At 44.9% G+C, this 26,583-nt stretch overlaps 1 protein-coding gene across 4 annotated transcripts in view; it reads left to right on the top strand.

Annotated features, from left to right (window-relative positions):
• Nucleotides 1–26,583, top strand: part of celsr2 (cadherin, EGF LAG seven-pass G-type receptor 2) — a 177,077-nt gene that overhangs the window by 146,546 nt on the left and 3,948 nt on the right. For 3 of the 4 annotated variants that reach the window (XM_055654629.1, XM_055654627.1, XM_055654626.1), the window contains exons 16-33: nucleotides 9–110; nucleotides 1,070–1,164; nucleotides 1,728–1,937; nucleotides 4,456–4,639; nucleotides 5,528–5,671; nucleotides 7,307–7,475; nucleotides 8,184–8,351; nucleotides 10,142–10,268; nucleotides 13,230–13,430; nucleotides 15,923–16,097; nucleotides 16,919–17,031; nucleotides 17,902–17,981; nucleotides 18,606–18,732; nucleotides 19,971–20,093; nucleotides 21,325–21,452; nucleotides 22,835–22,935; nucleotides 24,482–24,655; nucleotides 25,036–25,272. In XM_055654629.1, coding sequence (XP_055510604.1) covers nucleotides 9–110; nucleotides 1,070–1,164; nucleotides 1,728–1,937; nucleotides 4,456–4,639; nucleotides 5,528–5,671; nucleotides 7,307–7,475; nucleotides 8,184–8,351; nucleotides 10,142–10,268; nucleotides 13,230–13,430; nucleotides 15,923–16,097; nucleotides 16,919–17,031; nucleotides 17,902–17,981; nucleotides 18,606–18,732; nucleotides 19,971–20,093; nucleotides 21,325–21,452; nucleotides 22,835–22,935; nucleotides 24,482–24,655; nucleotides 25,036–25,272 — 2,658 coding nt within the window. The remainder of the gene's footprint in view (nucleotides 1–8; nucleotides 111–1,069; nucleotides 1,165–1,727; nucleotides 1,938–4,455; nucleotides 4,640–5,527; nucleotides 5,672–7,306; nucleotides 7,476–8,183; nucleotides 8,352–10,141; nucleotides 10,269–13,229; nucleotides 13,431–15,922; nucleotides 16,098–16,918; nucleotides 17,032–17,901; nucleotides 17,982–18,605; nucleotides 18,733–19,970; nucleotides 20,094–21,324; nucleotides 21,453–22,834; nucleotides 22,936–24,481; nucleotides 24,656–25,035; nucleotides 25,273–26,583) is intronic. The other variant, XM_055654628.1, reaches the window with a different exon arrangement.

Genomic DNA, 26,583 nt, shown 5'->3' with positions numbered 1-26,583 from the left:
CCTTTCAGTGATTTACGACAGTTGTCCACGGGCCATGGAGGCAGGGATCTGGTGGCCAAGGACCAAGTTTGGATTACCTGCTGCCGTGCCTTGCCCCAAAGGATCGACCGGTAACGTTGTCTTTGCATTTTCACGCGTCTCTGTCTAAAGTAATTCCTCGTTCTACACTCGCAATGATTCCATCGTTGACACGGGCTGGCCACGTGTTCTGATGTTACGCGAGGCGAAGAACGACTTCCAGTATTAGACTGAGATTTTGTCAGCCGACACAGCGCCTTGAACCGACTTCTACACACGCACCGTAGGAAGCACATTGTTGGGTGGCATCATAGCTTGGGTTGGGAGCAGCTCTGCCCAAGATGGCAAGAAACACCAGAGATGTTGTCACAGATGTAGCCCAGTCCAGCTCACAGATGTAGCCCAGTCCAGCTCACAGACCAGACCTCCCACACTTCATGCTTCCTCAGAAAATCAGCCAATATCGTCAAACACTTGTCCCACCCCAGTCATTCCTCCTTCTCCCAGAAGCTTTCAAAAACAAGATTATTACAAGTTTAAAGATCTGTCCCTCCCCCTATGCTTAAAGCTATGCCCCCGAGTCTTTGTTATCTCCCCCCAGGGAAAAAGGTTCTGACTGTCTACCCCATCTATGCCTCTCGCAATCTGATATGCTTCTATCATGGAGACGTTTCATCAACTCGGTGAAAGACACTCTTTGGTCTGACTGAAACTTGCTGGCCTCCTAGCAGAGCGAGATGTCCTTCAGGGAATGTTGTCGACCAAGGTCCCGACCCAAAACTCTTGAGTTCATAGTCTGAAGAAGGGTCCCGACCCGAAACATCACCCATCCTTTCTCTCGAGAGATGCTGCCTGACCCGTTGAGTTACTCCAGCCCTTTGTGTCTATCTATGATTACAGTCAAGCCATCCACAGTTACAGAGACAGTACAAAGGGAATAATGTTTGGTGGAAGATAATAATGCCTAATGATTATGGTGATGGCCACATGCCTTTGTCGTTGTCAGACTGTGCTTTGGGCAGTCGCTAAGATCCTGTTATTTTCTCCGTAGGCACGGGTATTCGACACTGCGACGAGCACAGGGGTTGGCTCCCTCCAGATCTGTTCAACTGTACCACCAATACCTTCGCCGAGCTGAAAACCTTAGTAAGTCTCTTAGTTTCATTTACTTTAACAGGCCCTTCAGCCCACTGGATCTATGCCAACCATCGATCACCAGGTCACGCCAGTCCTATGATGTCTCACACTCGCATCCCTACGCATTAGGGAGGATTTATAAAGGGCCAACAGACCTACAGACCTGCACGGCTTTGGGATGCAAGAGGAAACCGGAGCCTCCGGAGGAAATCCACGCGGTCACCGGGTTTGATCCTGACCTCAGGTGCTGTCTGTGTGGAGTTTGCACGTTCTCCCTATGACCCCTCTGTAAATTGCCCTGGTGTGGAGGGAGTGGATGACAAAGTGGAATAACATAGAAATAGTGTGAACGGGTGATCGATGGTCGGCACGGACTCGGCGGACTGAATGGCCTGTTTCCATGCTACATTTCTAAACTAAAAACAAAAATCAGATTTTTCTTTTATTTTGTACTGCAACTACGCAGCCCAACACACACGAGATGGCTTCTTGTGACTCATTTTGTGGGCAATGCTTTGGTGATTTTGCTGAAGGGACTGGTCATTTTCTGGGGGCATATTTCTTTCACACAGGCTGAGAAACTGAAGAGGAACGAAACGGTGCTGGACATGGATAAGTCGAAGAGAATAGCCCTGCAGTTGTGGAACGCGACTCAGCACACACGCAAATATTTTGGCAGCGATGTGAAGATAGCGTACCATGTCACCTCAAAGATCTTGGAATTTGAGAACTCCCAGCGAGGCTTTAACTTGGCGGCAACCCAGGACGTCCAGTTTACGGAGGTAACGCACCTAGAGATGGTCAACGCAAGTCACGGCACCTCAACTACTCAACACGTTGGGTGCAGTCACTTGTTATCACCTAGTTTAGACATTGGGCGGTACAGTGGGGCAGCGGTAAAGCTGCCGCCTCACAATGCCAGAGACCCTGGTTTGATCCCGACTACGGGTACTCTCTTGTACAGAGTTTGTCCGTTCTCACTCTGACTGTGTGGGTTTTCTCCGTGTGGTCCGGTTTCCACTCCAAAGACGTACAGGGTTGTAGGTTAATTGTCTTGGTATAATTGTAAATTCTCCCTAGTGGGTGTAGGATAGTGTAAGTGTGCGAGGATCGCTAGTTGGTGTGGACTCATTCGGGCCAAGGTCCTGTTTCCATGCTGTATCTCTGAACTAAACTAAACATTTATACGAACATGCTACACCAGATTTGTCAAGAACCCAAATTAGAAGACGGCATGAGTTTAAGGTGAGAGGGGAGAGATTTAACAAAATACCGAGGGCAATGTTTTCACACACAGAATGGTGGGTTTATGGAACTGTCAGAGGAGATAGTTGAGGCCGGAGTATCTAGATATTTAAAAGACATTTGGACTGGTGCATGGATAGGACCAGTTTCGAGAGATACAGGCCAAACTGAGCTAAATGGACTTGTTGGGATAGGGCTCCTTGGTCAGCATGGATGAGTTGGGCCGAAGGGCCTGTTTCTGTGCTGAATGACTCTGACTTTCCACTTGTCAGTGCTCAGCAGCATCTTGTCAAAGTAGACCAGTATCCTGTTTGTTACTGAAGGGCCTATTTCCATGGTGTATGACTTAGACTTACAAAATTCTTAAGGAGTTGGACAGGCTAGATGCAGGAAGATTGTTCCCGATGTTGGGGAAGTCCAGAACAAGGGGTCACAGTTTAAGGATAAGGGGGAAATCTTTTATGACCGAGATAAGAAAAACATTTTTCACACAGAGAGTGGTGAATCTCTGCAATTCTCTGCCACAGAAGGTAGTTGAGGCCAGTTCATTGGCTATATTATAGAGGGAGTTAAATGTGGCACTTGTGGCTAAAGGGATCAGGGGGTATGGAGAGGAGGCAGGTACAGGATACTAAGTTGGATGATCAGTCATGATCATATTGAATGGCGATGCAGGCTCGAAGGGCCGAATGGCCTACTCCTGCACCTATTTTCTATGTTTCTATGTTTCTATGTCTCTTTGTTTCACATTATACTAAAGTACATCGCGACATCACAAGCTGACCTCTCGCAACCCCTGTCTCAAGGAAATTGACATTGAATTTACTGAGTGGAGAAATGCCTTGAGGTATTGATGGGGAATGAGCCAGCTTGAAATTTTCCTTTTCCTTTTGAAAATCAAGAAATTGATGCACAAATTGTGACAGGAGATGGGAAGAGCTGGAGCTGGAGTTGAAGGAAGGAAATCTTCCCGTGGAGTGATTATTCCAATAGAAATGTAATATAATGCAGAGAGTTGTGGATGCAGCCCAGACCATCACGCAAACCAACCTCCCTTCCATTGACTCCATTTACACTTGACGCTGCCTCAGCAAGGCCACCAGCATAATCAAGGACCCGTCACTCCCTCTTCTCCCCTCTCCCATTAGGCAAGAGGAACGGAAGTGTGAAAACGCACGCCTCCAGATTCAGGGACAGATTCTTCCCAGCTATAACCAGGCAACTGACCATCCTATCACTGACTAGTGAGTGGTCCTGATCACCCATCTACCTCATTGGAGACCCTCAGACTATCTTTAATCAGACTTTTCTGGACTTTATCTTGCACTTATTCCCTTTATCCTTTATCTGTATATTGTGGACGATGTGAATGTAATCATGCATAGTCTTTCTGCTGACTGAATGGCATGAAATAAAAAACTTTTGCTGTACATGTGACAATAAACAAAACTAAACTATATTATTCTGAAGGTAGATAAAAATGCTGGAGAAACTCAGCGGGTGAGGCAGCATCTATGGAGCGCAGGATATAGGCAACTTTTCGGGTCGAAACCCTTCTTCGACCCGAAACATTGTCTATTTCCTTCACTCCATAGATGCTGCCTCGCCCGCTGAGTTTCTCCAGCATTTTTGTCTACCTTTGAACCTCTGCAGTTCCTTCTTAAACAAATATATTACTCTGAAGATAGACACAAAATGCTGGAGTTACTCAGGGGGCTAGGCAGCATCTCTGGATACAAGGAATGGGTAATATTTCGGGCCGAGACCTTTCTTCAGACTGAGATTCAGGGGATCATAAGATCATTAGTGATTGGAGCAGAATTAGACCATTCGGCCCATCAAGCCTCCTAACCCCATTTTCCACCCTCCTCCCCATAATCTCTGACACCTGTAGAGGGAGACACAGAGATATGGGAGGGCAAGGTGTGAAAATGAGACATCAAAGGGAATGAAACTAAAGGTCAATGTAGAATAGATCATTGTTAGCTAGGGGAAGGTGACAACGAAACAAACAGAGATAAAATGTAATCAGGAGGACTATCTGTTGTTTTTCAGAACCTTATTAAGGTTGGAAGCTCGATTCTTGATGCGAGTAACAAGAAGCACTGGGATCTCATTCAACAGACGGATGGTGGGGCTGCTCACCTGCTCAAACACTATGAAGATTACGCAAGTGCGCTGGCTCAGAACATGAGGAAGACCTACCTCAGCCCCTTCACCATCGTCACCCCAAACATCGGTGAGGAACCCAGTAGCACTAGGGGCAACCTTGAGACGGTAACATTCGGAGACACCAAGATCTGTGGGCGGCACAGTGGCACAGTTGGTAGAGCCACTGCCTCACAGCGCCAGAGACCCGGGTTTGATCCTGACCTCGGGTACCATATGTGTGTGTGTGTGTGTGTGTGTGTGTGTGTGTGTGGGTGTGTGTGTGTGTGTGTGTGTGTGTGTGTGTGTGTGGAACATGCACCTTCTCCCTGCGACCGCAGGTGCTCCGGTTTCATCCCACATCCCATGGACATGCATATTTATAGGTTTATTGGCCCTCTGTAAATTGCCCCTGGTGTGTATGGACGATAAAAAAGTGCGATAACATAGAACTAATGAGAACGAGTGATTGATGGTCAGCATAGACTCAGTGGGCTGAAGGGCCTGTTTCCAACCATTTTTGCTTAAAAAAACCCGAAAGAACTGCAGATACTGGAACCAAGCGCAAATTATCACGGTCACGTGTGTCGAGGTATCGTGAAATACTTCACATGCCATCCGATCAGATGAGGTAATATTATACAGAAATAAAACCAAGTCAAACTCAAGTACAACAGGTAGAGCAAGGGGGAAGATACAGAGTGCAGAATATAGTTATCAGCATTGTAGCACTCCAATTCTACAGACAAAGTCGAATGAGCAGGGGGTGGGGGGGATGTTACTTGAAATTGGCGAATTCAACATTCATACCAAGATTAACTATTGAAAGTTTAGTTCTGTTCCGTAGAGTTGAGTTTATTATTGTCACGTGTACTGAGGTACAGTGAAAAGCTTTTCTGCTGCATGCTTTCCAGTCAGCAACAAGGCTGTAGATGATACATGTGCTGGTTCTCAGACTAACAGAAGCAATTTTACCCAGTGATTTCGGTTGATCGCCTTCACAAAACGAACTTCTCCGGAGTGAAGCTCCCACGCTACGACTTCATCCGAGGAGAGAAACCGCGGGATTTGGAAACAATTGCAATCCTTCCCGAGTCGATCTTCACACCGGCAGAAATCAAAGGTAGGAATACTGTCGCACAACGCAGGAACGCACGTGCGGTGAAGTCGGGTCAGATTTTGACCTGAGGTGACACAGTGACGTGGCGGTAGAGTTGCTGCCTTACAACGCCCGAGACCTGGGTTCGATCCTGACCCTGGGTGCCGTCTGTACAGAGTTTGTAAGGTCTCACTGTGACCGCATGGGCTTTCTCCGGGTGCTCCGATCTCCTCCCACACTCCGAAGATGTGTCTGTTTGTATGTTAATTTTTGGTAAAAATTGTAAATTGTCCCTGGTGTAAGGTAGTGCTAGTGTACGGGGATCACTGGTTGGCACGGACCCGGAGGGCTGAAGGGCCTGGTTCCTTGCTGTATCTCTGAATGAAATTAAACTTAAACCTACACTGTCTAATACGTGTAAAATGGAATTGATGTGCTCCCTTTCTGACTCGGGTATCTAATATTCAATGTAATATTATCTTTTTGATCGAGAGCCAGTTTTAAATTTCTGTTATTAATTAACAGCGCACATACACACTCATTTGTTTCATGTACAAAACTTTATACATTTTGGTGTGACATATTTGATATATTCTCAAAGCTATTGAAGATAAAAAATGGAACCCAATACAGAAATGATTATATTTGGAGTAAGTGGAGATGGGATCAAATTAAATACACACCAAAACTCATTTTTCAATTATGGGTTAATAATAGCAAAAAAACTCATACTTAAATTTTGGAAAAATGGTAATATACCAACATTTAAAATGTGGATCAGTAATATATTGGACACAGCACATTTGGAAGAAATGAGACTCCTCCTAATAGACAAACAAGACCAATTCTTAATGAGTTGGTCCCCATTTATTGATCTCTTGGGCTCATGTGGTGCCATAGTATCGAGAAAATTAAAAGTTTCAGGTATGGGTGAAAGACGATTCGGAATATAAAAAAATTCATCTCCTTGTGGCAATTGAATAAACTCCCTCCTGCTTACCCTCTTCACTTATTTCTTTTCTTCACTATTTTCTTTATCTGTCTCACTCACGCTCACTAGTCTATCCTTCACATTCTACAACCTCTTTTTCCTTTTTCTCTTCTTGCTTTTCTCTTTTAAAAAAAAAGAAAAAAGGAAGTTATACAGAGAATGTAATATGTTAATATCATTTTTGTGCCACTGTATTGTACTTCTAACAAATAAATAAAAAAATTAAAAAAATTAACAGCGCACATTAGAAACCCAGGCTGTTTAAAGCACAGATAGGGTGGTTCAATCAATGTGTCATCTTAAGACATAAGGAACTGCAGATGCTGGATTCCTGAACAAAACACAAAGTTCTGGAGGAACTCTAAGGATCAGGTAGCATTAGTGGAGGGAATAGACAGTTGGCTTCTCTGGTCAATATTCAGTCTGAAGTAGGGTTTTCGGACAGGAGCCTTCTTCAGGCTCAAAACAGTCCCGTCTTCTTGAAGAAGAGTCCCAACCCGAAATGTTGTCTGTCCACTCTCCCCCCCACACAGATGCTACCTGGCCTGATGAGCTCCACCAGCCAGAATCCAGCATCTGCAGTGTATTTCTGACTCAGTATTTGTTGACGGGTGTTATGAGTGGTTTTATGGAAGCACAAAGCTTGTTTTGTTCGTGTTGCCTCCCAGAGAGCACGAAAGTGCCAACCCCCTCTCCTGAAGAGGAGAGCACGCCCTTGAACAGAAAGAGACGACATCCAGATCCGATTGAAGAAGATGCCATAGTCAGCATCATCATCTACTGGTCACTGGGAGAACTTCTACCAGAACAGTATGATCCTGACAAAAGGAGTCTCAGGTAAAATCCTAATCCTCACAATTGCCCAACAAGTATAGAGCAGCACGGGAACAAGCCCATCGGCCCACAATGTGCATGCCGAACATGATGCCAGGATAATCTAATCTCCTGTGCCTACAATGAATCCATACCCCTCCATTATCTGCATCTCCATGCACCCATCTACAAGCCTCCTAAAAGCCTCTGTTGTATGTTCCTCCTTCACCACCCCTGGCGATGGATAGGTACATGGATTCCAAATACAAGTGTTTGGAAGGATATGGGCCAAATGCGAGCAAATGGGACCAGTGTCGATGGGGCATCTTGGTCACGATGGATGACTCCATGACCGTATGGAAGTCACTTGTTGGTTAGGCTTCTGCGTGGGGATAGAAATATAGAAAATAGGTGCAGGAGTAGGCCATTTGGCCCTTCGAGCCTGCACCACCATTCAATATGATCATGGCTGCTCATCCAACTCAGTATCCTGTTCCAGTATCTCAGTATCCAGTAGCCTTCTCTCCATACCCCCTGATCCCTTTAGCCACAAGGGCCACATCTAACTCCCTCTTAAATGTAGCCAATGAACTGGCCTCAACTACCTTCTGCGGCAGAGAATCCCACAGATTCACCACTCTATGTGTGAAAAATTATTTTCTCATCTCCGTCCTAAAAGACTTCCCCCTTATCCTTAAACTGTGAGGATGATGTGAATGCTTTCTGCCGCAGGGTGCCAAAGCGGCCAGTGATCAACAGCCCTGTCGTTACTGTGGCCGTCCACGACCACGATGAGTTGCTGCAACACCAACTGGAGAAGCCCATCAGAGTGCAGTACCGGCTCTTCCACACCGAGGAGAGGACCAAGCCCATCTGCGTCTTCTGGAACCACTCCATCCCGTAAGACCTTACTCGTTGGTTGCACAGACAAGGAACAAGAGCAGTATAGAAGGGAACTGCAGATGTTGGTTTAGATAGATAGACACAACGTGCTGGAGTTACTCAATGGGTCAGGCAGCATCCATGGAGAAAAAAAGATGGGCACCATTTTGGGTCGGGTCTGAAGAAGGGTCCCGACCGGAAACATCACCTGTCCTTTTTCTCCCAGGAACCGAAGATGCTGGTTTACAAAAAAGGACCACGTAAATGCTGGAGTAACTCAGCAGGTCAGGCAGATCTCCGAACAATATCGATAGGTGACATTTGGGGTCAAAACTTCTTCAGACCTCATCTTTATCCAATAAAGTATCACCATTATCATCATCATGTTCTCCGATATTGGATCCATCATTTCCTATCATCATTCCAGCACAATCGCTTATCACTTATCCATGTTCTCCAGAGCAAAGAAACAGGCCCTTCAGCCCATCGAGTCCACACTGACCATTGACCATTCACACTAGTTCAAAGTTATCCACCTTTTGCATCCGCTCTCTACACACTAGAGGCAATTTACAGAGGCCAATTAACCTACAAATTAACCTTTTTGTATTGAGGGAGGAAACCCACGCAGTCACGGGGTGAGCATGCAAACTCCACGCCGACAGCACCCAAGGTCGGGATCGAACCCGGGCCTCTGGCGCTGTGAGGCAGCAGCTCTACCCGCTGCGCCATTGTTATTTCTTGTACTCGAATGTATTGAGGAAATGATTGCATATTATCTAAAATATGTCTGCACCAGAACATTACTGGGTGCTTAGGTAGTTCAATAAGAGCTGTGATATATGGCAGCAAACCTGTGGTCAGCCTCGCCTTATGTCGGAATGATGGATGTATCCAAACGCTGCAGACAGATTGATTTTCTTTTTAATCTTGTGTCACGATAACCCCAGCTCCATTCTTGTCCCACAACGGGCGCTCTGTGAAGTATTTCAGTCTGATAAAATAAATCTTTTCTGTCTTGGGTTTGATTTTATGGAATCAGACGTCAAAAATCAAAAATTGGAATTTTCCATTACAAGCCCCTTTGATGATGCACTGACCCGGTAACTGAGGCACATGCGTCCAGGAAGGTCAGGGACAGTCCTGTCGAACGCCATTAGCTGTTAGCTGGTCATATCTTCATACTTGTGTGGAGGGCTTCCAGCCATTTACCAATCTGAATCGATGGGTAGTTTCGTTTAGAGATGCAGAGTGGAAACAGGCCCTTCGGCCCACCGAGTCCATGCTGACCTGCGACCACCCGCACACCAGTTCTATCCTACACACTAAGGACAATTTTTACAGAAGTCAATTATCTTACAAACCAGCACATCTTTGGAGTGTTGTGGGAAACCAGAGCACCTGGAGAAAACCCACGTGTTCGCTGAGAGAACGTTCAAACTCCATACGGACATGCACCGGTAGTCAGAATCGAACACGTGCCTCTAGCGCTGTGAGGAAGCAACTCTACCGCTGCGCCACTGATAATTTTGGTGAAAAAAAGGGGGTTGAGGGATACTGGTTTGGGGAGAGGAGGAGAGTGAAGGAATGGAGGGGAGGGTAAAGGTGGAGTGAGTGGAGGGGGAGAGCAACGTGAAGGTGGAGGGAGGAGATGGTGAAGGCGGCGGGTGGTGGAGGTAGGGTGAATGTGGCGAATGTCGGACATGATTCCCCTCCCTCTGTGGTCCGATATAACAAGGGTTTACTGTGTAGGTGTTGCTTGTTTGTTTAATGGGCCATTTCTCGTTTCCGGGCCGGTGCCGGCACAGACTCGGTGTGTCGGGCGGTTGGTCGTCGAAGGGATGTGAATTAATCTTCCGCAATGCGAGCCACATCAGCTGCCAGTGCCACCATATGACCAGCTTCGCTGTCCTCATGGACATCTCCAGACGAGAGGTACGTCACTGCCCTTGTGTGTAGACCTGGTATTGGAGCGCAGGAGGATGGGGGTTCAACACTGTTTTCTTTGTCACATATGCAACTGCACAGTGAAATTCCTCTTGCATACATAACACATGTGGGTGCCTCCATGTCCAAAGTCCGGTCCGCCCGCGTGCTCGATGTACTGGAGCAGTTCTCGTGAGCCAACGTCCCTTTCCTCTTCTCGCTCGGCCAACTTTTGTCCTGGGAGGGGGCGCCTCCTGCAGCCGACCGTAAATGCGCTGGATGTATTACGCAGGTTCACCCTCCTACCAGCCCTCGCTCCTCGTGCCCGACGTCTCCAGCCTGTCCCACCGTCCGAAGAGCCTTCAGGTTATTTTAACTATTTTACACAAAGGGCGATGGGTATATGGACTGAGCTGCCGGAGAAGGTAGTTGTGGCAGTTACTTTCATAACTTTGAAGAGAGATTTGGACAGGTACGTGGATGGGATAGGTTTAGAGGCATATGGGTCAAAAGTGGGCAAGTGGGACTAGTGTAGATGGGGCATGTTAGCCAGTGTGGGCAAGTTGGGCCAAAGGGCCTGTTTCCACACTATATGTGACTATGACATCTTATTGAGGGATGTGCCTTCCTCACTTGACATTCTGATGCACACATCCTACCTGCATTGTGCCAGTATCCATTATCATCTCAGAATACCCTTTCAGTAATGGTTTACCACTATGATGCCTGGATTTGGGGGTATTAGCTACAGGGAGAGGTTGGACAGACCTGGATTGTTTTTCTCTGCTATGTCAGAGGTTGAGGGGAGACCTGATAGGTATATGAAATTATGAGAGGCATAGATAGGGTAGACAGTCAGAACTTTTTTACTAGTGTGGAAAAATGAAATGCTATAACGCACAGCTGTAAGGGGGAATGGGGCAAAGTGTAAAGGAGATGTGCCGGGCAAGTTTAGAGTGAAATAGTTCTCATATATCTTAAGTTTTTTTACACGGTGTTGGGTTCCTGGAATGCACTGCCAGGAGTGGTGATGGAGGAAGATACGATTGTGGCATTTAAGAGGCTTTCAGTAGGCACATTGGACATGCAGGGAATGGAGGGATATACGTGCAGGCAGAGGAGATTAGTTTAACTGTTCGGCATCATGTTCGGCACGGACAATGTGGGCTGAAGGGCCTGTTCCTGCGCTACATTCTATGCCAGGGGTTCCCAACCTTTTTGTTCCCGTTTACCCCAGGCAACTTTAATAGCAAATAACAGTGTCATTTCACTTATTTATGAACAACTAATGATGAACAGATACCGACCGGTATACCTGAACCAAACACAGTCAGTCAATGAGAAAATATATGTACAAATCCAGAATCAACAAATTTACCCCCTGGGTAGGCGAAATTTACCCCCTGGTGGTAAATTTACCCAAGGTTGGGAACCCTTGTTCTACACTCTATTATCGTTGACACGGCATTTTGATTCTTGTAAGAAGATTGCATGCTTATTTCCATAACATTACCATTTAAATTAAAATCGATAGAGCCCTCTGGTGAGTTTTGTTTACGTAGCTTTGTGATTTGAAGAGGTTACTCGAGTATAGCGAGACTTTGTTTCTTTGACAAACTCCAGTGAAGCCTTGAAGCCAATAATAGTTCAGGCAACCCGAAGAATAAAAAAAGGGGAAAATAAAAATGGGTTTAATAAGGAACCAATTAAACAGCATTAGTTTTAAGGACTTGAAGCATATATAATGAAAGCTAAAGCCAGGGAAAGAAATAATTTACATTTGTACGGAGGTTTTCATAACCTCACACCTGACAAAACACTTTGAAGTGTGGTCATTGTTGTATTGAAGGTAAATACAGCTGCCAATTCACCAGCTCCCACGAGCAGCAATGCTAAACTCATTGGCCAACGTATTTTAGTGCAATAAGCCTCCAGCACAACAATTTTACTCTGAATGATGCCAAGGATTGCTTGGTGTTCCACATAAGGGTGGCGCAGTGATAGAGTTGCTGCCTTACAGTGCCAGTGACCCACGTTCAATCCTGACTATGGGTGCTGTCTGCACAGAGTTTGTACGTACTCCCCGTGACTGTGTGGGATTTCTCCGGGTGCTCCGGTTTCCTCCCACACCCCAAAGACATACAAGTTTGTAGCTTAATTGATTTAGTGAAAATTGTAAATTGTCCCTTGGTGTGCAGGATAGGATAGTACAGATGCATGGGACGATTACTGTTCGGCGTGGACTCGGTGGGCCGAAGGGCCTGTTGCCACACTGTATGTCTAAAGTAAAGAAACCGGAGCACCCGTTGGAAACCCACGCGGTCACAGAGAGAATATGCAAACTCATTATTTATTTATTTATTTTTAAAAAAATTATTAGAAGCAATTGTACAAAGTTAAAACATTCGGCATCTAAAATTATACAATTATTGTACAGCTTCATGTTTAACCTTATAACCTGAAAATGAAAAAAGAAAAGAAAGAGAGAACAAGAATGGTATAAAGTGAAAAGTGAAAAGATAGATCGAAAAATAACAAAAGAAAGTACCCTAAACTACCAAAGTAGTGTGGCTGAAAGATATAGAAATAAGAAAAGAGAAAAGAAAGGTGGAGATATACCTTGCCCCTCGTCTCCCCCGCCCACCTCACCCAACCCGGCATCGGATTTAAGTTTAAATTTGTGTTGCACCATGCTATTCTTGTAAGAATTCAGTGAAGGGTGTCCATGTTTTGAGAAATTGATCTGGTATTTGCCTAATGTTTTCCAAATGTAGTACCTCGGACATGTTTGTGATCCATATCTTCACTGTAGGGACTGTTGTGTGTTTCCAAGAATGTGCAAATTCCACACACACAAAACACTTGAAATCAGGATCTCTGGACACACGCAACTCTACCACTGCGCCACTGTGCTCACCGTTAACTATTTTGCTTCTGTCTTACATTCCTGTTTCTGCAACATTCCCACAGAACGGAGAGATCCTGCCGCTGAAGCTGGTCACCTACTCCACGGTGGGCGTGACTCTGGGGTCCCTGCTCTTCTCCTTCCTCCTGCTCCTCGTGCTCCGCTCCCTTCACTCGAACCAGCATAGCATCAGCAAGAACATGGTGGTGGCACTCTTCATGTCCGAGCTCATCTTCCTCCTTGGCATCAACCAGGCGGACAACGCGGTTAGTACCATCAACGGTCAGCCACTCTGGTGACCGCCAATCGCAGGCACATTTGCCGACGGGTCCAGCTTAGATGGGGCACTGTGGTCGGCATAGATGAGTTGGCCCGAGCGGCCTGTTTCTGCGCTGCCTGACTCCGCAGGCACAGTGCCACAGCGATAGAGCTGCTGCCTTACATCACCGGAGACCCGGGTTCGATCCTGACCGTGGGCGCTGCCCATACGGAGTTTGTACGTTCTCTCTGAACTAAATATGAAGTGCTAGATGAACTCAAATGGTCAGGCAGCATCTGTTGTGGGAGTGGACAGATGATGTTTGGGCTCACACCCCTCCTGAAGAAGGATCCTGATTTGAAATGTCTGATAATAATTCTGCTCCTATAACATGAACTTATGAACTCAAAATGCTGGAGGAACTCAGAGGGTCAGGCAGCATCTGTGGAGGCAAAAGGTATATGAGATGCACCTTTTGCTTCTGCAGAGGCTGCCTGACCCACTGAGCTCTTCCCCGTGTTCAATTTTCTTCCTGTGTGACCAATTGCCAAGAAATGTTTCTCCAGTCAAGAGACACTAAATGCACTGTACAGCACCGACTCCCCGGTTCAGTTCCTAGGCTTCAATGTTTAGTTTAGTTGAGAGATACAGCGCCGAAACAGGCCCTTCGGCCCACTGAGTGCGTGCCGACCAGCACATTAACACTATTCCACATACACTCAAGACAATTTTACATTTATACCAAGCATTTCAGTAGACAGAGCAAAGAGGAAGATACAGAGTGCAGAATATAGTTTCCAGCATTGCAGCGCATCAGTTCCAGAGACAAAGTCCAATGTCCACTATGGGGTTGAGGTGAATCAGATGTGTAGAAATGAACTGCAGATGCTGGTTTAGACTGAAGGTAGACACAAAATGCTGGAGTAACTCAGAAGGGCCTCGACCCGAAACGTCACCTATTTCTTCCCTCCAGAGATGCTGCTTGTCCCGCTGAGTTACTCCAGCATTTTGTGTCTACCTTCGAGGTGAATCAGACAGTACCCTTGCCTATGGAAGGACCGTTCAGAAACCCGATCATGTTTGGTGAATCATTACATTTATTTGGCATTAGTTTGCCTTCTGGTTTTGTGCTTTAGAAATCTTTGAACTTGTGCAATGTGGCCCTCTGGTGGCGTGGCTGATCAACAACAGCCATTAGAGGCAGTTTTTATTTGCATCTGTTGAACGCAAAAGGAATTTTCAGTCATATTTCCCTATTTAGATTAAATTCATTGTTTTATATATTGCTATATGTAAGAAAAGACCAGAATATTTCAAAGAGCACCTCCAGTCAACAGACAATACATGTTTTTCCCAGAATTGCATTCTTGTAACAGAAATTCAATTTAAATAGTCGGGGTGCACAGTGTTGCAGCGTTAATGCTGCTGCATCACAGCGCCAGAGACCCGGGTTTGATTCTGCCTACGGGTGCTGTCTGTACAGAGTTTGCATGTTCTCCCCGTGACCGTGTGGGTTTTCTCCGGCCGGGTGCTCCGGTTTCCTCCCACAGTCCTAAGATGTGAAGGTTTGTAGGTTAATTGGCTTCGGAAAAGATTGTAAATTGTCCCTAGTGTGTGTGTAGGATAGTGTTTGTGTACGGGGTGATTGTTGGTTGGCACGGACACGGTGGGCTGGAGGCTGCGTTTCCACGCTCTATCTCTAAACTCAACTAAAGGGAATAATATTTATGGACAGTTAAGGAAAAGGTTTATGAAAACATAACCTGGAATGCCCAAGCCAGTACAGTTGATAAAAACAAGACTTAATCTCAGGGATGAGGGCTTGGTTCCCTCTTTGTATGGGGTTCTTGCTTCACACATTTGTACAGTCTACAGATGTGGAGCTTGCAGCAGTTGAGCCAGTGAGCACAAGTGTATGAAAAGGGAAAGCGATTCTGCCAGAGCTTGGAGCTGAGGTGTATGCTGGAAGAATGAGGAAGGATGGAATAACAAGGAATCAGTAGATGTTGGTTTATACCAATGATAGGTCCAGCATGCTGGAGTAACTCAGCGGGTCCAAGCAGCGTCTCGAGAGAATGTGGAGAGACGATGTAATATAATAACAAGGAACTGCAGATGCTGGTTGAGACCAAAGATCAACGCAAAGTGCTGGGGTAACTCAGCGGGTCAGGCTGCATCGCTGGAGAAAAAGCATGGGTGACTTCTCCAGTGCTGCTGCCTGACCCGCTGAATTTCTCCAGCACTTTGTGCCTATCTTTGGATTCAAGAGAGTTTATTGTCATGTGTCCCAGATACGACAATGAAATTCTTACTTTGCTTCAGCACAACAGAATATAGTAGGCATGGTGACGTTTCGGGCCGGGACCCACTTGTTCAGAGCGAAGAGCTCTCAACAGTGATTTGAGTGTGCACGTGACGTGTTTGTGCGTGCGCCGTGAACTCCGGGCACTGGGCCGCTCCTCCAGCACTGCCGCTGAGCAATGCTCTTGTTGTCCACAGTTTGTCTGCACTGTCATTGCCATCCTGCTCCACTTCTTCTACATGTGCACCTTTGCCTGGATGCTACTGGAGGGCCTGCACATCTACCGCATGTTGACCGAAGTCCGTGACATCAACTACGGCCCCATGAGGTTCTACTACATGATCGGCTGGGGAGTCCCCGCCTTCATCACAGGTATTTCTTCTTTACAGAATTTCGGAAATAAACGGTGAATTTCTTTCTGTGTACGCAAAAAAAACATAATAATATATTTTCTTGCCACATGTATGTGTCACTCATAGCCACCCCCACATCCCCACTTACTCATCACCACAACCTCTTTTATCCAAGAACCACATATATGACACAGCTAAATCTTATTGTGGTTCTAACTATGGTTTTTCCCCTGAACCCATTGTCAATAACAGAGCGTGGAACCTCTGTGTGTCCCACCAAATCCACAGTAAATCCGCAAAGACAACATCGCTGCCGGAGAGATATTGTGGAAACTAGAGCAGAGCACAAAATGCTGGAGGAACTCACCGGGTCAGGAGGTGTCTGTGGAGGGAATGGATTGACAGTGTTTCGGTTCACGACCCTCGGTGTGAAGAAGGAATTCCAATTTCAAGCAATTTCACTTCCACCCACACCCCCACCGACGACTTTACATTAAACTGACACCCTATGTCTGACACCCTTTTGTCTCCTTTTTACCTCTAGCCTTTGTCACTTACTCCACTCATCTACCAGTCACTCCCCCTCACCTGTATCCACCTAACACTCACCAGTCTTTGTCCGCCCGCACCTCCCTTTTCCAGCTTCCCTACCCCTCCCCCACCCCCATTACTAAATCAGTCTGAAGAATGTTCCCTACTCAAATTGTCGTCTGGCCATTCCTTCCGCAGATGCTGCCTGACCCGCTGAGTTCTTCCAGCACTTTGTGTTGCAGAGTAAAGCTCTCTGATTTTAACTGTTACATTATAACATCTCCTCCTGGATTCTGACCCCTCTTGCAGGTTTGGCGGTTGGCCTTGATCCGGAAGGATATGGTAATCCGGACTTCTGCTGGCTCTCCATCTACGACACGTTGATCTGGAGCTTTGCTGGGCCCATCTCTGCTGCAGTCTCTGTAAGTTTGCCACTTTGGTCATAGGTAACCAGAGTCCATGCCGATCACGCGCTCACACCAGTTCTCTATGTTATCCCACTTTCTCATCCACTCCCTACACACTAGAGGGCAATTTACAGACGGCCAGTTAACCTACAAACCCGTCAGTTTGAAGAAGGGTCCTGACCCGAAACATCACATATCCATGTTCAACAGAGATGCTGCCTGACCCGCTGAGTCACTCCAGCACTTTGTGTCTTTCTTTGGTAAATCAGCATATGCAATTCCTTTTTACTGCATTTTGAGTACTTACGTTAAATTCGGCCTTCATATCAGACTTAACAATGATAGAAACATAGAAACATAGATGCAGGAATAGGCCATTCGGCCCTTCGAGCCTGCACCGCCATTCAATATGATCATGGCTGATCATCCAACTCGGTATCCCGTACCTGCCTTCTTGGTACCCCCTGATCCCTTTAGCCACAAGGGCCACATCTAACTCCCTCTTAAATATAGCCAATGAACTGGCCTCAACTACCTTCTGTGGCAGAGAGTTCCAGAGATTCACCACTTTCTGTGTGCAAAATGCTTTTTTTCATCTCGGTCCCAAAGGATTTCCCCTTTATCCTTAAACTGTGTCCCCTTGTCCTGGACTTTCCCAACATCGGGAAAAATCTTCCTGCATCTAGCCTGTCCAACCCCTTAAGAATTTTGTAAATTTCTATAAAATCCCCCCTCAATCTCCTAAATTCTAGCGAGTACAAGCCGATTACTCTAAAGTGGTGTTTTAGATACACATTTGAAAGGAATTATGAAATGGGGAAGAGTAGTGGGTATTGGCCCAAATGTTACTCGTGTGTTGCAAACTTTGTATTTTCTGTCTTGCAGATGAATGTTTTCCTGTACATTCTGTCCACCAAAGCTTCCTGCAGACCGAGGCATCAAGGTTTTGAGAAGAAGGGGACTGTGTAGGTATTCTGAGATAGAGCCTTTCTGAAGGGGGACTGTGTAGGTATTCTGAGATAGAGCCTTTCTGAAGGGGGACTGTGTAGGTATTCTGAGATAGAGCAAAGATGCATTTCTTGAAATAAGATTTTCTTGGTATTAATGTGGAAACATTAACCTCTCACCTACACCTGGACTTCTTTCTCTCCCTCCATCCCGAACCCTTGACTTCACTCCCTCCTTCCAGCCCTCTATCACTCCCTCCCCTCACCCTCCCTCCCTTTAGAGCCTGCACTCTCCCTCGCTCCAGTGTTCATCAACTTGGTCCCTCCCCCCAATTAGCAGCAGCAATAAATACCCTCAGGCAGGGAGGTGCCCTGGTGGGGCTGGTAGGGAAGGAGTGATCTCAAGCTAGCCAATGTGATCTCAAAAGAAACAACGTGGAGAACCGTGGAACGGATAAAGCAACTGGGTTGGAGGAAGGGGGCAAGATGGGGACAGGGTGGGGGTGGGGAATGTTATATGTGCACAGATGAAGCTTTAGTATGTGAGTGTTTCAGTTTTACATTTGTTGTAAGGTAGGTGTCAATTTGGATCCTCTTGCCTACAGAATAGTTGTAACAGGCTTGTGTTGATTGTTTTGGTAGATCGGGACTGCGTACAGCGTTTGTGGTGCTCCTGCTAGTCAGCACCACCTGGCTCTTGGCCTTGCTTGCCGTGAACAGTGACACCATCATCTTCCACTACCTCTTCGCTGGTTTTAATTGTCTCCAGGTAAACCCCCTCCCTCCCTCCCTCCCTCCTTCCCCACCCTCAGTCGCCTACAATCCCGGCTCAAGGTGATTAGCTTTGGAATCCACATTACAGTTTATTTACCGTCCACTTCCTGCTCTGTTTTAACTTCCCCTAGCTATTTTATCATTGTTTTTAAAAAATATATCCATTAGCAACTTAGTGCGGTAAGAGTGAAGAGTCAAGGGTGTTTAATTGTTTTATGTAACGGCAACAAAGCGAATAAATTCTTATTTGCTACAGCTTAACACGTGTATGTATGCATATATATGCGTGTGTGTATATAATATATATATATATGTGTGTGTGTATGTGTATATACATACATGCATATGTATACACACACACGCATATATGGGAAAGAACTGCTGATGCTGGTTTAAATCGAAGATAGACACAAAATGCTGGAGTAACTCAGCGGGACAGGCAGCATCTCTGGAGAGAAGGAATGGGTGATGTTTCGGGTAAGGTCTGAAGAAGGGTCTTGACCCGAAACGTCATCCATTCCTTCTCTCCAGAGATGCTGCCTGTCCCGATGAGCTACTCCAGCATTTTGTTTCTACTATATATATATTCTTAAAGGCTTATATATATATATATACACCCATGTATATATTCACCCCCCCCCCCCACACACACACACACACACACACACACACACACACACACACACACACACACACACACACACACACACACACACACACACACACACACACACACACACACACACACACACACACATATATATATATATATATATATATATATATATATATATGTACATATACATGTATATATATATATATGCATGTATGTGCACACACATATTAAAAAAAATGATTAATAATTGTAATGCTAAGTAAACATAATAGTGCAAAACCAAAATCTGTAGTGTCTATAGATCACACTTGCTGAGGTTAGTGTTGTGCAGTGTTCAAGAGCCTGATGGTTGTTGGGAAGAAGCTGTCCTTTAACCTGGAGGCCACGGTTTTCACGCTCCTATACCATCTTCCCAATGTTAGCAGTGAGATGAGAGCGTGGTCAGGGTGGTGTGGGTCTTTGATGAATTTGCTTGCCTTTTTGAGGCAGCGCATCACAAAGAAATGCGGAGGGATGATGAGGAACTGGAGTTAAGTTAGGAATGTGTGAATCACTGGCTGTCATTTCTGAATTGGTGGGCAGTAGCTCCTTTGTACTAATACTTTTCTTGCTTGCAGGGTCCATTCATCTTTATCTTCCGTTGTATCCTCAACAAGGAAGTAAGGAAAGCCTTTAAGAATGTATTCAGTAAGAAGAACTCCAATGATACTGTGGTCACAACAAAATCAACACTCGCCTCAGTTAGTAGCACTTTCTTCTTGATGTTCCCTTAATGTAGTAACTTTCTGTTACTGAAATGATAAGACACAAACTAAGATTTAATAAAACCTTACTTTCTCCTACAAAAGATGTTTTTTCCTAGAACAGAAATGCAATTTACATAGTCGGGGCAGCACAGTGGTGCAGCGATAGAGTTGCTGCCTTCCAGAGACCCTGTTCAATCCTGATTATGGATATTGTCTGCACGGAGTTTGTACATTCTCCCTTTGACCACGTAGATTTTCTCCGGGTGCTCCGGTTTCCTCCCACAGGATTGTAGGTTAATTGGCTTTGGTAAAATTGGAAATTGTCTCTAATTTGACGAATAATGCTAATGTCTAGGGTGGCGCGGACTCGGTGGGCCTGTTTCCACGCTGTATCTCTAAAGTTTAGTCAGAGATGGGATGGTGCTACAAACTTAACATTTTCTTGTAGCTCCAGATTCTAAAATTGAAATCTGAGGAATCTATGCGAGCATCAGTTGGTTAAGAGGCTGTTGTTATCACAGCTTATTTTTTCATGTTTTTTTCTGAAGTAATGAGTGTTTTTTTCATTTCAAGATTTCTGATAAGATTTACCTCCTAAGTCAGAATGTTTTCTTCCCTCACCATTTAACGTCTATCAGATGACGTATTGCAAAATAATACATCAGGAAATTTGCATATTTCCTTGAGATTGTCAACTTTTCGAATCTTTTCAGGTGCTATGTATGTTATACTTAGAAGCCGTGCTTATTTTGTGGACAAAAAGCTACAAGTGATTAATAAACATACCTGCCATGTGGCAGGAAAACAAAATAATAAAGTTTATCTTTTTTGAGGTGCCGGTACGCCAAACGTTGGCACATGGCTATAGAGATTAGAGATACAGCCTGCAAACAGGCCCTTCGGCCCATTGAGTCCACGCCGGCCATCGATCACCCTAGTTAACATAATAGTTCTATGTTATCCCACTTTCTCATCCACTCCCTACACACTAAAGGCAATTTCCAGAGGGCCAATTAACCTACAGACCCGCCTTGGGGGAGGAACCCGGAGCACCTGGAGGAACCCCACTTGGTCACAGGGAGAACGTGCAAACTCCATACAGGCAGCATCAGAGGTCAGGATCGAACCTGGATCTTCACCGCTGTGAGAACGGACTCTATAGTTTAAATTATTTTTTTTAAAGAAATTCTACTTAATGGCTAATTGTCTCTTTGGTTTCAAACAGTCATTGGGCAATAACACCTACATTGATGGGCGGACGTATCGATCAGCGTTTGGTGACTCCACTGGGTCAGTGAGCAATGCTTCAAGGTCAGGGAAAAGCCACAACAGCTACATAGCATTTGTTCTCAGGTAATAGTGCTATGAGGTACACTCTCTCTGCTGTCATGTTACCCTTGTGATTTAAAGCCCTGTCAAGTGTTTTATTGTCAACTGTACGGGCAATGAAATGCTTACTTGAGCAGCTTTACAGGGCCGCGAACACAATACGTGGTACATTTTTGTTTATTATATACAGGTCCACCACTGAGCGGGGGGTGGGGAACTTCTAGGAGGGAATTTCAAATGTGCTCTCATGATTTTGTCCGGATAAATTAAAGGAGGTGCTGGATCGCCAGTTGCCAGAAAATCCTTTTTAGACCTGCGTCAAGTCAAAATTGTTTAATTATCATCTGTACTGGCAACAGAATAAAGAGATTCTTACTTGCAGCTGTATGAGGCCCATAAACTTAAAAATGATGTCTTTATATATAATTTATAAAATAATAAGATCATTAGACCATAAAACATAGTAGCAGAATTACGCCATTCGGCCCATCGAGTCTACTCGATTCGATCATTGCTGATTTATTTTTCCCTCTCTACCTCATTCTCTTGTCTTCTCCCCATGAGCTTTGACGCCCTTCCTAATCAAGAACCTATTGGGTAGTAGAAACAAAGAACTGCCAAAGATAGATACAAAGTGCTGGAGTAAATCAGCAGGTCGGGCAGCACCTCTGGAGAACATGGATCGGTGACGTTTTGCTTAGGGAACCTTCTTCAGACTTTAGTCAAGAATGCTTATTTGGTATATGTACCATCAGTAGAAAGATGACATTCTTAATTGCAAGACATTTTTAATGCTATAACATACAAATAAATATGCCATAATTAATCATACAATTAATAGCCATGATACTCGTAATATAGTGCAAAACCAAAGACACAGTCCACTGAAGATCACATGTTGCTGAGGTTAGTATTGTGCAGTTGGGAAGAAGCTGTTCTTGAACCTGGAGGTCACGGTTTTCCAGCCTCCTGTATCTTCTTCCCGATGACACGAGTGAAATGAGAGTGTGGCCAGGGTGGTGTGGGTCCCTGATGATACTGGCTGCCCTTTTGAGGCAGTGTCTCCTGTAGATCCCTTAGACGGTGGGGAGGTCGATACCTGTCATGCACGTCACTCACGTCACACAATGGCAATGCTTAAATCAACTTGAAACATATTGTTAGAATTCTCTGCAGCCGCTGGAAACCGGTCACTAAATCACGCCTGAAATGTCCACTGCAAAAATAACAGAGATCCGGTGATGTTTTCCAAGCTGCTCCCAATTGTAATTGGCCATTCATTGCCTGATCGTATGACTGAAATTTATAAAGAAAATTATTTCTGACTAAGTCGCACGGAATTGACCAAGTTCGATGTTAAGGCGCTAATGTACCATGTACTTAACACATCATTCTATTTCCTTCAGGGAAGAAGCAGCCTTGAATAACAGTGGTTCAAGTCAAGCCCACATTGCTCTCACTGACCACGCCACATCATTATTCCACGAGATTAAGGCAAACCCGGATGGTAAGAGCTCAGATCTGTCATTCTGTATGTCCTTCACTGAACAGTTTAAGACCTGCGTCCATATTCATCCAGTAGTTTGGTAAATCTTTCAGGAGAATGAATATTGAATTAAAGCATCAAAACTCAAAGTCCTGTTATAGCAAGCTTTTTAATTATTATTATTAGCACACCATTCTTGAAGCAAGTGTCTGTCTTGAACTGGAATACCATCGGACATACTTGACACTGGGAATGAGATCATATTTTCAATATCTCTGGTAATTTTAGTTTGGGGGGGAGGGAAGGGATTGATGCAAATTATTTATTTTGCTCCCCTTCATGAATTATGAATAGGAAAGGTATATGTTCAGGTTTATTGTTGACTTGCGTATCGAGGTACATTAAGAAGCTTTGTTTTGCATGCTATCCAATCAGATCAGATAATACTATAGATAATTGCAATCAAGTCAAACTCTACGACATGCTTTCAATTAGATTCCCGCCTCATTCAGTCCTTGGGCTTGCTTTTGAGTTTTTACGATTCTGAATATGATGTACTAATTCAGAACAAAGCTGAAGAGTTGTTGATACATCTTCACGGCAAGAAGTTATACTTTTTGATCTTTTCTAACAGGTAAACACATTTCCCCCCCCGCTGACTAGGCACTTATCACCATATGCTGAACATGTGTTAGTCCACTCTTAATTATCTTAGAGCAAAAAGCGAATACCTGAGTATTGGTAGTGTATAAATTTAGTTTAGAGATACAGCGTGGAAACAGGCCTTTTGGCCCACAGTCCACACTGACCAACGATCACCCGTTTTAGGCTAGTTCTACCCTACACATTAGGGACGATTTACAGAAGCTGATTAACCTACAAACCCACACGTCTTTGGAATGTGGGAGGAAATCGGAGCACCCAGAGGAAGCCCACACAGTCACAGGGAAGATGTGGAAACTCCACACAGACAGTACAAACTCCATATAGACAGCACCAGTAGTCCGGGGCTGGGCCATTATGCTGCCGATAACAGGCACTGCACTTCAAGCATGCCATTAGTTCAATGGAGTAAAAATGTTACATTAATAATAATAATAATAATAACTTTATTTGTTAAGCACCTTAAAAAACAACCAAAGCTGACCAAAGTGCTGTACAGAAAAAAAGAAAACAAGCAAGACATCATAAAACAGGCAGAACAACAGAACATACAGCTAACACGAGGCGCATAAATTACATACGTAAATCCAAACAATAAATTAAAATACATAAAACACGAGTACGAACCACGCAGCAAAACCAAGCAAATAAAGTAAATAAACAATTCAACACCTTACTGGTCTACAAAGGCCACGGAGAATAGATATGTCTTCAGGAGCGACTTAAGACATTAGGTCTCTAGAATTTTGTCCAACCAGTTGTGTGAATTGATAGAGGCACAGTGAGATCTATTCAGAGCACATACGAGCTTATAGTTCTGCAGCATAATCCTCCATTGAAACTGATGCTTTGATTCATTGCAAGGTGGATGTTAATGGGAATATTGTTTGTTCTTTCACAACAGATCATGATTCAGATTCTGACAGCGATCTTTCTCTGGAAGATGACCAAAGTGGATCTTATGCATCCACCCATTCTTCTGACAGTGAGGACGATGAGGCGTATCGAGGGGAGCCAGGCTGGGAGAATATTATCTCCCAAAATAATGAACATCATCCGAACCACAGTACTCCCAAAGGTGAATGTAAAGCCGTTTTAGTTTACGTTAGTTTGAGATACAGCATGGTACCAGGCCCTTCATCCCACCGAGCCCACGCTAACCAACGATCACCCCTTCACACAAATGTCTATGTTGTCACACTTTCTCATCCACTCCCTACACACTAGGGACAATTTACAGAGGCCAATTAACCTACAAATTCGCACATCTTTGGGATGTGGAAGGAAACTGGAGCACCCAGAGAAAACCCATGTGGTCACAGGGAGAACCCGCAAACTCCACAGACAGCACCTCAGTTCAGGATCGAACGCAAGTCTCTGATGCTGGGGGGTCAGAAGCTCTACCAGCCGCGCTGCTATGCTGTGGGTCCGTTGTTAAACAAACTTGTATTTTTCCAGTAGAAAACATACCTGCGCACGACACACCTTGCTGGCCCGGGGAGTTTATGATGATGCCCAGTCAAGGTGAAGAGCATGGTGGATCGGGGAACCTGAAGGTGGAGACGGTGGCTAACATCGAGCTTCACCAAGAGAAGCTCAATCACGTAGATGAGAGGCCAAAGGAAAACGGAGACAATCTGTACAAAGAAGATGTCCTAACGTCATTGCCAAACCCTACTACACAGCCTCAGAGAGGTAACCATTGATCAAAAGCACTTCATCACCCTTGGTGCAGGTGGAACTAGTGTAGATGGGGCATCTTAGTCAGCATGGGCAAGAGTCAAGAGTGTTTTATTGTCATAAATCCCAAACAGAACAATTGTTCAGCACAATAGAATATGTAAACATAGTACTGTAAACAATATAATAAATAAAAACATAGAAAAATAGGTGCATGAGTAGGCCATTCGGCCCTTCAAGCCAGCACCGCCATTCAATATGACCATGGATGATCATCTAAAATCAGTTCTTGCTTTTTCCCCACATCCCTTGATTCCTTTAGCCCTAAGAGCTAAATCCAACTCCCTTGAAAACATCCAGTGAATTAGCCTCCACTACCTTATGTGGCAGAGAATTCCACAGATTCACAACTTTCTGGGTGAAAATGATTTTCCTCATCTCAGTCCTAAATGGCCTATCTCTTATTCATAAACTGTGATCCCTGGTTCCGACTCCCCTAACATGGGGAACACTTTTCCTGCATCTAGCCTGTCCAATCCTTTAAGAATTTTATGTTTCTATAAGATCCTCCCATCCTTCTAAATTCCAGTGAATACAAGCCCAGTCGACCCATTCTTTCATCATATGTCAGTCCCGCCGTCACTGGAATTAACCTGGTGAACCTACACTGCACTCCCTCAATAGCAATAATGTCCTTCCTCAAATTAGGAGACCAAAATTGCACACAATACTCCAGGTGCAGTCTCACCAGGGCCCTGTACAACCACAGTAGGATCTCCTTGCTCCTAAACCCAAATCCTCTCACAATGAAGGCCAACATACCATTAGCTTTCTTCCCTCGTCTAAATCGTTAATATATATTGTAAGTAACTGGGGTCCCAGCACCGAGTCTTGCGGCACCCCACTAGTTCACTGCCTGACATTCTGAAAAGGACCCGTTAATTCCCAATCTTCGCTTCCTGTTTGCCAACCAGTTCTCTATCCATGTCAATACGCTATCCCCAATACCATGTGCTCTAATTTTGCACACTAATCTCTTGTGTGGGACCTAACACCATTTCCTGACTAATGTGGATTCCCTTCAGTTCCTCCCTCCCACTAGATCCTCGGTCCCCTTGTATTTCTGGAAGATGTTCAATATATACATATTATATAATATATACATACACACACACACGTGTACACACGTACATACACATATCCATACATACACGCACATAAAGCCTTTTGTTCTGTGCTACATGACTCTCTATGCACATGGCTTTCCTATAAACATGTAACTTGGAATTCAATTCTATATTTCACGGTGCTGGCATTAGATTCGAC

This window comes from Leucoraja erinacea, chromosome 24 (assembly GCF_028641065.1).
Source record: "Leucoraja erinacea ecotype New England chromosome 24, Leri_hhj_1, whole genome shotgun sequence".
NCBI classification, from domain to species: Eukaryota; Metazoa; Chordata; class Chondrichthyes; order Rajiformes; family Rajidae; genus Leucoraja; species Leucoraja erinaceus.
Note: the sequence above shows the minus strand (reverse complement) of the source record. Positions and strands in the feature narration are given on the sequence as shown.